General features: G+C 40.1%; 1 protein-coding gene across 5 annotated transcripts in view; it reads right to left on the bottom strand.

The window, feature by feature from the left end:
* Positions 1 to 12254, bottom strand: part of NBAS (NBAS subunit of NRZ tethering complex) — a 310311-nt gene that overhangs the window by 176319 nt on the left and 121738 nt on the right. For all 5 annotated transcript variants that reach the window (XM_081797179.1, XM_081797175.1, XM_081797176.1 and 2 more), the window contains 3 exons: positions 9693 to 9878; positions 8045 to 8218; positions 312 to 445 (listed from right to left, as the gene is read on the bottom strand). In XM_081797179.1, coding sequence (XP_081653305.1) covers positions 312 to 445; positions 8045 to 8218; positions 9693 to 9878 — 494 coding nt within the window. The remainder of the gene's footprint in view (positions 1 to 311; positions 446 to 8044; positions 8219 to 9692; positions 9879 to 12254) is intronic.

The following is a 12254-nucleotide window of genomic DNA, read 5'->3' as shown; positions in this document are numbered from 1 at the left end:
TTTTTTTAAAGATTTTATTTATTTATTTGAGACAGAGAGAATGAGAGAGAGAGAGCACATGAGAGGGGGGAGGGTCAGAGGCAGAAGCAGGCTCCCTGCCGAGCAGGGAGCCCGATGCGGGACTCGATCCCGGGACTCCAGGATCATGACCTGAGCCGAAGGCAGTCGCTTAACCAACTGAGCCACCCAGGCGCCCTCTGTGTATTTTTTATATTCCCAAAATTCTGTCTAATGAACACTCTGGCAACATTTTTGTTTTAGCTGTTAGGATGAAAAGACAACAATAAGACTGGCATGCTGTGGATTCTTACCTGTATCCTCTTTGTGGAAGACATTCTAAAATGTCATAGCAAAGAGACAGCTGGTCATTTCGTTCACAGTTGTAGATGCACCCCAGAGCTACTGCCATCAGGTGGTCCTGATCAGGAATAATTTTTTGCTGCAGCTAGAGAAAATAAAGCATGCTGTACTAAACGTCAGTAGATTTACATTCACTTTTTCCATAGCCCAGTGCAACTGTCAACAGAATATTAAATAGTGCAATTAATCAGCCTCAAAAACAAATCTTGATTTTTCTTTAGCTTACAGACTTTTGGGGTCTTTAATAATTCTAAGTGAAATCACATTTTAATTACAGAATCAGCTAGAAAAGATAATTTGTACCCATAAGCTTTGCATCTGCTAAAAACAGATTCTTCAATTTATGACCCATTCAGGATAAAGTAGATAGAAGAAACACAGTGAATTAAAAAGGCAATTCATTAAAAGCATTTCTAACCCAAAAGCCAAATTTTATGTGTTTCAATTACAAAAATATATAAAATTCCTTAACTAATATTCAGAGATGTTTGAACCTACTATTTTTCAGTATGCATTATATATTAGTCATGTAACTAAACAGTACTGACATTCTATTCAAAAGAAATCACATGGCTATGCAGTAATATTCAAATCACGGAACACACGCCAATGCAGAAAGCCGACTACTATGGGTCACTGTCTCTACAGGATACACACTTCCCATCACAAACCAGACTCTCTTTCTTATTTTCTGGGATATAAAAATACTGTATTTGTGCCTTGTTTTTCTCATCTCAACTTCTCATCTTACTGGATATTAACATCTTCCTAATATCACTGTTATGAAGATTAAATTAATACATGAAGAATGCTTCCATTATTGCCAAAGACACCAAAATGGAAAGTTGATACGATATTCTTAGAGCCCTATTCAATGACAAAATAAGTTTAAAGTAATTTCCATAATAAAGATCTAGTGGTTTTCAACATTTTAGTAGAAACTCACAAAACAGATAAGAAGCTTCTCTGTAAAAAAAACCACATCAATGGATGGGAAGAAGAAACATTCAAGTTACAGGGAAGTGAAGTCTCCTGAAGCACTAGGGTTAAAGGAGTTATATACCTTTCTTCAAGGTGTTAAGAAAAGAATATATTGTTAATTTGACATCGACATCTGACAGAGTTATCCAAGGTTGCAAAGTGACAGACTGGTGAAACAGAGAGCACAGTAAAAGTAATTATTATTAAAAATTAATTAAAATCACTAACTCTTCCTGATTTCTTATTGTGTGCCAGGTACTATTTCTATGTGCTTCACATGCATTCATTCTTAATTCCTCAAACCATCCGGTAAGGTTAATACTAGCTCCATCTCAGTTTTCCGTAAGGGGGCGCTGGGGCACCGACAGAACACATCACTTGCTCTGTGGAGGCTAATGCAGGCAGCCGGCTCCAGAGCCCACACTAAGGCTCTCTCGGTCCTGCAGGAAAACTTCACATACAGGAAGAATGGGAGAGATGGAGGAAAACTATAGTCATCAACAGCTCATATAGGAAAAGGAAAAAAACTGAAACCAGTTTCAGTGAAAAGGAATAAATTGGAAAACCAAATGAAACAGAAGCCAAATTCCGTGACGGTTTCCTTGATTTCCCTGCTTCCTGTCTTTCGCTCCCACCAACATTCAAGTATCACCTGGAAGTTAAATGTACTAGAATCCACAACTGATCACGTATGCTCAAAATCTTCTACAATGTGAAAGGTAGAGAATAAGTTTTTTGCCTTCCACTCAAGTTCCTTCATGGCCTGGTGCCAACTCACCCTTCCTGTCCTCTGAACCACTATGCAAATTTTAGTTCACACAAATTAAGTCACTTGCCTTTATGTAAACATGTTACTGCTCTTTTGTCTCCCCATCTTATTCTACTCCTACATGGACCTTCTTCTCAAAAACTTAGCCTTGCCCCATCTAAACCCTCCCTGATAATCCTGCTTTATCTCTACTTGACTCTGACTTCAGTTGGGCTTTCCCAGATTTCTAGTCTCTTCCAAAAGCTCCATAAATGCTGGTCCAATGAACACATTCTCATACAACTCTCAAACATAAATCCTTTTTCCTCTCTGTATTCCTATGGCTTCTTTTTGTTCTCTTCCTGTGCCATTTAGCATACCTTTCTTAATACAATCTATTATGCACGTGAATCGTAACGCTTAAATTTTTAAGACACATTCTATTCTTGTTCTGTTCAACTCCCTACAAGATGCCTAACTTCATAAAGTGTTAAGACACACGTCCTCTCTTATTTCTATCATTCCTGTCCTAATACCTCAGTGGTAACTATTAAACCATCATTTGCCCCACCTCAAGCTGATAGAAGAGAGCCCCTCTAAAACTTTCTAGGAAGTCAGTAAGTCTTCCCCACCATGGGCAACTGATTATTTTCCATACTGCATCGCAAGGTGAAATATAAGAAAGTTATAATTTGGTTCTTAAAAATGGTCTTAAAATTATGCACTACAGATAAGTAGCTAAAGAACAGATGATAAGATATGATACCTGGAAAACCCCGGAGAATGAAGCAATACAAAAAATTAGTGAAGTGGCAGAATGCAAAAATAACATACAAAATGAACAGCTTTCATATACAGAAACAACAAACAGAGGGGTGAAAGTAGGGAAAACTCGATTTAAAATAGAAACAGAAAATTAAATGCTTAGGAATAAATTTAACAAGAAATGTGCATGACCTACATGAGGAACACTTTCAAACACTCCTGAAAGACAGTAAAAAAAGACATGAACAAACACAATGATACACCCTCTTCTTGAATAGGATAACTGAACATTATAAAGATACTGGTCTCACCAATTTATAAATTTAATATAATAACAGTAAATATACCAACAAGTTATTTTATGGAATTAGCCAAGTTGTTATGAAAGTTCAGATGGAGAAAGAAACATGTATCTTTTAAAAAACAAAAACAAAAAAACCTAGGGAAAAAAACTACAGAGGAATACTACCCTTACCAGACTTTAAAAACCCGTTATAAAATCTCTATAATTAAAACAGTGTGCTCCTAGGGGCACCTGGGTGGCTCAGTCGGTTAAGCATCCAACTCTTGATTTCAGCTCAGGTCATGATTTCAGGGTCCTGAGATCAAGCCCCACATGGGGCTCTGCACTCAGCACAGAGTCTGCTTGTCCCTCTCCCTCCCCCTCCAATTCTCCCCCTGCTTGCTTGCTTTCTCTCTCTAATAAATAAATAAATAAAATAAAATAAAATAGTGTGCTCCTAGTGTATGAACAAACCAGTAACAATATAAAAACTCTAGAATTAGACTAACCAACAAATGGAAATTTGGTAGATGACAAAGGTGGCATCTCAAATCACTCAAGAAAAGACAAAATTTTTAATATATGGTGCTGGGACAACTAAGTAGCCATCTGGCATCTCACCATACAAAAGAATGAGCTCCAAGTAGATTACTGATCTAAACATAAAAATAAAAGCATACAAGTTCTGAAAGAAAATGAGTGAATTCTTCTTTAACCTTGGAGTAGGAAAAGGCTTTCTCACCATGACTCTAGATACAGAGGCAATAAAAGATTGCTCAATTTGACTACATATAAAAAGATAAAAATCCTGCCTGACACAAATCACCATAAACAAAGTCAAAAGACAGCCTACCAACTGGGAGAAATATACACAATACATACCACAAAAAAAAAGGACTAATTACACCAATATATCTGAATTTCTACAAAAGTAAATCACAAAGGAACAAAAGTCCAAGTGAAATGGAGGCTATCATACTAAACAGCACGGTTCTAGAGGCACCTTTCAATTCCCTAAGGAGTGTGGGCCCGAAGTAGACAAGCAGGAAATTGCAGGCAAGAGCTTAAACTGTTTAGTAGACTTTCCCATCCATGCCATTGCCGGCATATGGACCTAGGTCAGCACCCAAAGCTTCCAAACTCAGAGCCCTGGAGTACTGCACTAAAGGAACATGGGAGAACTGGGAGCAGGAGAGTCCTTTTGAAACTTGACAGGGTTCCATTCCTGATCAGATGAAAGTGACCTTCACCACTACGAGAACTGGAGAAACAGCAAACCAACAGTGGGAATTGTTTATAACACAGATCGAAAGGCTTTCTATCAGAATCACTGGATAAATTGTCAAATGCATATTCCAGGTCCATATCCCCCAAATTCTAATCCATTATATCTGGGGTGGGCCTAGAAAACTGTACTTTTTTTTTTTTTTTTAAGTCCATAGTTCCCATACACGATGCATCCAAAAAAAAAAAAAAATGCTAGTATGGAAGACCGAGAACAATATGAGAAGGCAGAATATTTTATTCCCAAATCACCTCCATCCAGACTTGCCCAAGTTCCTTCGTAAGTTCCACTTTCCAAAGGACCATGCAAATAAAGAGCAACAGCTTAAAATCACAGATGAGTGCTTAAAATCAGGATGTCGTAAAGGAGAGGAAGAGTTTGAAGCATATGCTACCGTTAAAAAGGACAAATATGTGTTTGTATTATTGTTTCCAAGTATTCACTCCCTTCTTCCCAAGACAGGATTATGCTTCCTTGCCTCGTTAACAACAGGCGGGGCTAGACTTCCTCTGGCCTGTGAAATGTGAGAGGATGTAACTTGAGGCATTTTGAGGTAAGCTTGAAGAGCCATTGTGTGGTTCTACTTTACCCTTTCTCCTGTGCCACAGCTTTAAAAAGGGGCCTGCTCCTTTAGCCAAGTCCTGGAATGAACAAGACATAGAACACAGCAGAAGCCTGACTATAGCCTATATGATGCTTGTGGGAAATGAATGTATGCTGTTCTAAACTACTGAGATTTAGTGATCACTTGTTAATGCGGCATAATTTAGCCTAAGCTGTCTGACATGGAAATCATTGCTCCTGTTATATTACTATAAACACTCTGTGCTTGACTCATGGCAGATCTCAAGGTACATTCTTTTTGTAAAGAGTAAAAAGTAAAATAAAATAAAAACAGTGCTCCAAGCACAATCCTCATAAAGCAAACAAATGTAATCAAGTGGTCTACAGCATCATAATGAAACCCAGTTTCAATCATTCACCCATCATTTGCCCTGACTAAATTTACTGAGCACTTGCTCTCTGCAAGGCACTGACTCCCAGGTAATACACAGATGCATGAGACATAGAGAACATACATAGGAAACAAAGGGAGGGAAAGAAAAACACATGAACATTAATTATGACACAGTGTGATATGGGTTATTACAAAGGCAAGGACAAGACCTATCATAGCACAGATAGGTCACAGGTCTCCTAGCAGAGGGAATCTAACACAGCAGGATCTTGAAGGACAGGCAGGTGTCTGTAAAGGGAAGGAAAGGGAAGCTGACCATCCCAAACAAAGGAAATAGTCTACAAAAGCATAACGAGGCATAAAAGGCTGGACAACATGAAGACAGGAGGAGCAGTTCAGTGTGAGTGGACTAGCACATTCACTCAGAGGGAAAAGAGGCTGAAGAGACAGGCTGGGAACAGACACAAAGAACCTTCTAGGCCACTCTAGAGAGCCCAATGTTTACCTTGTAGACACTGGTTTCCCATAGATCATGACATGATCAAATTTCCGTTGGGGAAAGATAATATTGATAGAGATAAAGAGGATAGATTGGAAAGGAAGAGCCCAGCAACACCACTGTTTTCTGCTTTGATGTTTACATATTTCAACAAAAGCAAATGGCAATATGTTTTATTCAAAAGGCACATGCTAAATTGCCAAGTAAAAACAACAAAAAGCTGACGACATACAAAGGATTTACAAGACTCTGTAAGGAAGAGAAGTATCACAAACAAGATTACTGGAAGGAATTTAAAGTCATTTCTTTCTTCCTCATAAAACATTCATATTCAATCCATCCTGCTGCTCACATAGTATTCTGCTGTCATAAGCAACCCACCCTCGGCTCACAGCAAACCATCCCAAATTCAAAATCGGAATGCTAAGTGGGAACTGCCTACGACAAGATGGAAAATTATAAATAGCCAAAGAACAGATACATGTTTGACAAGCAGCCCTTTCAGAAACCAAAATATGTGTAAGGTTAGCTAAGCAATACTTCCTTTCTTTATCCTGATTATATGGTCTGTGGCCATATACTTCTGAGGACTTCAGACTGCTACACAGGCCAGCTCAAGGAAGTAACTCAATTAGAACTTAGGATTGGAAGAGGCTTCTGCTTGAAACCCAATCCAAGGCTTTGAATCTGACTACAAAGTCAGGGCCTTACACTGACTGTGTCACCCTGCTTCCTGCTTGAACCCTCCTCCAATGGGAAGGGAACCACTGTCTCTTGAAACAGCGTATTTGATTTATGGCTAAATTAAGAGGTTATTTGTGTCACAAAAGTATGCTGCACTTAATAAAGTGACTTACTGCCAATGAATCTGAACAACCATTTGAATTTTGTAGAAGTACAGTGCTCTAAATACAGTTGACCCTTGAATTGCGTGGGTCCACTTACAAGCCAATGGCTTCTTTATAAATACAGCACAGTACTGTAAATATATTTTGTCTTCTATAGGATTTTAGTAACATTTTCCTTTCTCTAGCTTACTTTTTTCTAAAAATAATCAACTGTTTATGTTACTGGTAAGGTCGACAGCAGGCTACTGATTGTTAAGTTTGGGGGGAGTAAAAAATTATACATGGATTTTTGCCCGAATAGGGGGTGGAGGGCCAGCGCCCTTAAAGGCTGTGTTGAGAGTCAACTATATAGTACTCTTAAGCAAATACAAAAATTATTAAGAATAATTATAGATTTCCTTATGAAATCCTAAAGATTTTCATAAATATTTTGAAAGTCCTGAAGGGCAAGAATCTTTTCTTCTTCTATTGGTGTTAGGGTAAAGCTTAATGATGAAGAATGCAGCTGTGAAATTAGAAGACCTGTGTGTGAACCCACATCCCACTCCTTACTGTGTGACCCTGGGCAACTGCCTGACCACTCTATATCACAATTTTTCTTTCCCTCCAATAACTAATAAAAAGACCCACCTCATGGGTTGTTATAAGGATTAAATGAGTTAACACTTGTACAGTACCTGTCTATAGTAAGAATTCAGTTATCTATCAACTATTAGTATTTTTGGTCTTGGTATATATCAATACATATAATCAGTAGAAACAGAAAGTCAACAAACTTTGGAATAAATAAATCAAAATAAATATGAACTTCTAAAAAAACTGTTTGACCGAATTGAAACATGTTTAAAGAATAACATGACAACCTATGATTTCACTCATATGTGGAATTTAAGAAACAAAACAGATGAACCCAGGGGAAGGGAAGGAAAAAAAAAAAAGTAAGATCAAACTGAGAGGGAGGCAAACCATAAAAGACACTGAACTCTAGGAAACAAACTGAGGGTTGCTGGAGGTGACGTGGTAGGGGGGATGGGGTGACTGGTGATGGGCATTAAGGAAGGCCACGTGATGTAATGAGAACTGGGTGTATATGCAAATGATGAATCACTAAACTCTATCTCTAAAACTAATAATACACTATATGTTAATTGATGTTAAAATTTAAATAATAAAATAATAAAAGAAAAGAATAACATGACAACCTTTTCCTTTTCTGTTTAAAGGGAAATTACTTAGAAAGCCTATTATAATAAATTGACAAATCTATTGCAGAGGAAAAAGTGCAGAGGCTCTTAAGAAGTTAGAGTTTCTACTTACATCTGGTTTGGAATGCTGAAATATCTTCAGGGGAAATTTTAAGTCCCCTTTAGCTAACGTTACTAAATATTCCTTTAATAGCTCATTAGCCACACCAGGAGACTGTTTCTCACAACGATGAAGAAAGGGAACCATCCACTGGTAGGCACTTGTCACATATTTGTCCTCAGAACACTGAAAATACAATTAACCAAAACAAACATATTAAATACCTGATTATACCAGACAACAAGTTCTAAAACTCACATAAAATCAGACTAATGTTAAACAGTAGAAGCCCAACACTTTCTAAAACAGACACTCCAGTTCACCTCTCCTAGACAGGCTGAGAAGTGGCAGGAGAATCACCTTCTGCCTGGGGCTAGTACAGCTAACAGCAGTGTGGCCCATCTCTGCAGGACCACGGTCACTCTGGGTCCCTCACAGCGTGAGCCCCACTCTGGAAGACCAACACGCTGCTACTACGACTTCAACGTGAGATCTTCCAGAGCAAAGAGAGCTTCTACCCCAAAAATGTGTGTGTGTGTGTGTGTGTGTGTGTGTGTGTGTGTGTGTGTGTGTGTGGAGACCGACCATGGACGGAAGAGTGAAACAGAAAAAAAGCAGAGAGACAGAGACAGGAGCACTGAAAAGCTCTAGAAGGAAACCACCTGAGGACCATCTTCTGCATAAAATCCCAGAATCTCTCCCTTCCTTTTCCTTTTCTGTTTTGCCCCTTTACATCCACCTTCACAAAACTCCAAATGACACACATGATTTTACTCATTCTCCCTGACATTCCACAACACCTTCTTTTAATTATCCCAGAAGATAACCTAAATCCCATAAGAGGAGTCTTACCTATAATGCAAATCGATCTTCACTGGGTAGGTTATCAGGGGGTAAAAATTACTAAGCAAAAGGGAAGGGAGGGCCAGAGGGAGAAAGATGACAAGAAAGAAAAGGAGGGAAGATGAAAAAGCAAGTACAGGAAAAAGAGAGAAAGAGTCCGGGAGGAAAGAGAGCACATCAGGCAGCCATGACTCCTCCCCTCAGCCAGCCCACTGGAACCAGGCTGCCCAAGAGCAAAAGACTACCCGGGGCATCCTTGACAGCTGGGACCCTGCAGCCCCATCATTCCTGTCTCAGAGGTGTCTCTCTGTTCAGCGGGCTCAGTAGAAACCAGGTCCTAGCATGAGCGAGTGCACTTTCTCGCCAGGGTGACCCAGGGAGAATCTAAAAGTGCTGGGCAAATTCTCCTGAAGTCACGAACCCCTAAGCCAAGATGTTTTCTTCACACAAGCACCTAGCCCTCTGAACTCCAGTACTTCTGTATAAGTGAAATATATAAGTAATTGGGGATTTTCACATTAGTGAAGGACCAGAAACATGATTATTAGAATGGCCAGCTAGTTTAGAAATATGCCTAGCTAAAAGAAAAAAAAGTTATATACAGGGGAGTATGAATAAAGGGCAAGCAAGGTACAAAAACAGCCAAAATAATTTGGGGATGCTTTCAGTAATGTATTCAAAAATTGGATTTTTTAAGATTTTTTTATTTTATTTACTAAGTGCTCAGGTTTGGAGGATATTTTGTCTTTGGCTTTGAGACCCACATTAATCAAAGTACATAGGGAATGCTTAAGAAGAAAATTAAAATAAAACCTACACTATTCATCAGTAGTCTTAGTTTTTCAATGTCTTTCATCTGCTGGAGTTCTTTCAAGGTTAGGGTTAAATCACACCCGGCTTCATAAACCAAAGCTTCCAGAGTAACCAAATTATCACAAAGAGCCAGCAAACCGGGAATGTTCCGCTCCATTCCAAGTCGAATGAGTGACAACGCGCAGTCGACCTGAAATGGAAAAGCGACAGTATATCTGAATTTTCTGTGTCTCCCACATCTTCTCAAATAAAAGCCTCCAGTACAGAATCTAATTCTGCTAATCACCTTATATAAAATCATATTATCAGCAACATGCATTTATTTAGTATAAAAACAGAGTTCTTCATCAAATATATCAGCAAACTGTTTCGAAAGAATCAGCAAGAAATACTGAAGATAATAAAAGAAAGACAACCATCTTAAATTCATACAGCATGACAGTTTAAGAGCAGTTTTACATATATCTGTCAACTTAATTCTCAAAACATTAACAAGCGGGGGGGTGAGGTGGGGGAAGAAAGCTAGTTAGTGATAATGCCAAATTAATCCTATTTTCACTATATCACTCTGCTCCAGAAACAAAAATTTTTGTGTTTATATCCCTGTTCAGTACCTATCCTTCCGCAGCGCCTCCCATATAAAAGGCATTCAGTAAATACTCGCTGCATGATGAACTCTGAGAGACACTTTCTCTGTCTCAATCCAAACATTTACACTTCACTTAGACCAAAATGAGGACTGATTTTCCTAGACATGCTCAGGACACAGCAATCTGACTCCCTATCCCTTGATCGGGTTTATGAAAGGACGTACCTCTGACGTGTCCTTCACTCACAGCACCTCGTACTCCTCACTTCCTCCCTTATTCCTAGACTACCAGACTACCAGTTATTTACTGAGGACCGCCTATGAACTAAGCATCATTCTAAGTGTTAGGAACATAAAATTGAATAAGAAGAGGTCTCTTCTTTCAATGATCTCTCCACCTCGTAGGGAAACTGACTTGGTACATCAGAGGCTGAAGTACAGTGAGGGGACCTCAAGGAAGGGCACGTGGCCTTGAAGACTTGAAATGCACTTTCAAGAATCCGTGGATAGGGGCGCCTGGGTGGCTCAGTCTGTTAAATGTCTGCCTTCAGCTCAGGTCATGATCTCGGGGTCCTGGGATCGAGCCCCGCATCGGGCTCCCTGCTCAGCAGAGAGTCAGCCTCTCCCTCTCCCTCTGCCCCTCACCCCCCTCATGCTCTGTCTCTCTCTCTCGTTCTACTCTAATAAATAAATAAAATCTAAAAAAAAAAAAAAAGAATCCATGGATATTGGCAGGTCACAAAGGAAGGAGGGCAGGAGAACAGCATGGAAGGCAGAGATGCGTGACGTGTTGTGAGAGTACAGTTAGTCCCCTAAGACAGAGAAGATGGTCTGAAGCGAAGGGATGAGAAACACGGCTAGAGCAGCGGGGAGGGGCCGCAGAACGGAGAACACTGTTCGCTGAGCTAAGGAAGTTACAGTTTTTCCTGAAATGCAAATACTACCAAAGGACTTCCAACTGGGGCATGTCCTAAGTCGATTCACACACTTGAGAAAGAATACGTAGTCAGTATTCACTGAATGATGAACTGGAAAGGAACTGAAGAGAAAACAGGCCAGTAAAGAGAACTGCACTTTCTAGTATTAGAAGACTCTCGACTAATGACAAGAACAGCACCCGAGGGACAGCAAAATTTAAGGGACAAGCCAAAGGACGTGAGCCACCAGAGACGAAAACAAATGGCTGAGACAAAGACAAGGGGGAAAGCACGAAGACACCTCAGAAGCCACACAGAGGAGACTGAGGGAGAGAGGAAGCAGTGGTGTCCAAGAACGATGTATAAAATAACACAGGAAGGGTGTGATGTGAAGAAGCAGTTTCCCTAGAGTAGTAGGGGTGGCCAGACTCCAGACAAATGAGGAGGAAAGAATCATCGACAAAGTGACAACAAAGAGCACAGGGGACTATTTTGGAGCTGTGACAGAGGGAAGACAAATGCAACCAAAGCCAGGGAGATTAGGACCCTTAATCTTTGTTGTTGTTTTATTTATAAAACAGGAGTGGTTGGGACTTCAGGTCCAAAAAAAAAGGAACAAAGTAGAGAAGGAGGGATGGAAGACACTGGGGAGAGAGCCCAGAGCCACAGAACAGACCTGAACAGGCCGGGGTGTGGAATCCAGAGCACAGGGAAGGAAAGCAGTAGCCTGGATGCAAGAGAAGAGATCTCTTCCTCTGGGAAAAGCCGGAAAGAGTAAGGACTAATGGAACTGAGTTCTCAAGTTCCCCAGTGAAATACAAAGCAAAATCATCTTCCGGGAATGAGGAGGTGGTAGGCTGGGAGGAGCAGAGAAGGGGGAGGGGCAGTGCCTCAAGGCGAGGAAGGACACGGAGCAATATTAAAGGACCACTCTTAAAGCCCTTTAAAGCCCCAGGGACTGACCGGTACAGATGAAATGAAAAGAGAAGAAATGCATTTTCAGTTGGAAAGAACAGTGCCAGTAAATACAAGGCGGGGGGGGGGGGGGGGGGGGGGGGGG

Source organism: Leptonychotes weddellii, chromosome 10, assembly GCF_054177405.1.
Source record: "Leptonychotes weddellii isolate Sample4059 chromosome 10, ASM5417740v2, whole genome shotgun sequence".
Classification (NCBI taxonomy): Eukaryota; Metazoa; Chordata; class Mammalia; order Carnivora; family Phocidae; genus Leptonychotes; species Leptonychotes weddellii.
This window is presented reverse-complemented; position numbering and strand designations above follow the sequence as displayed.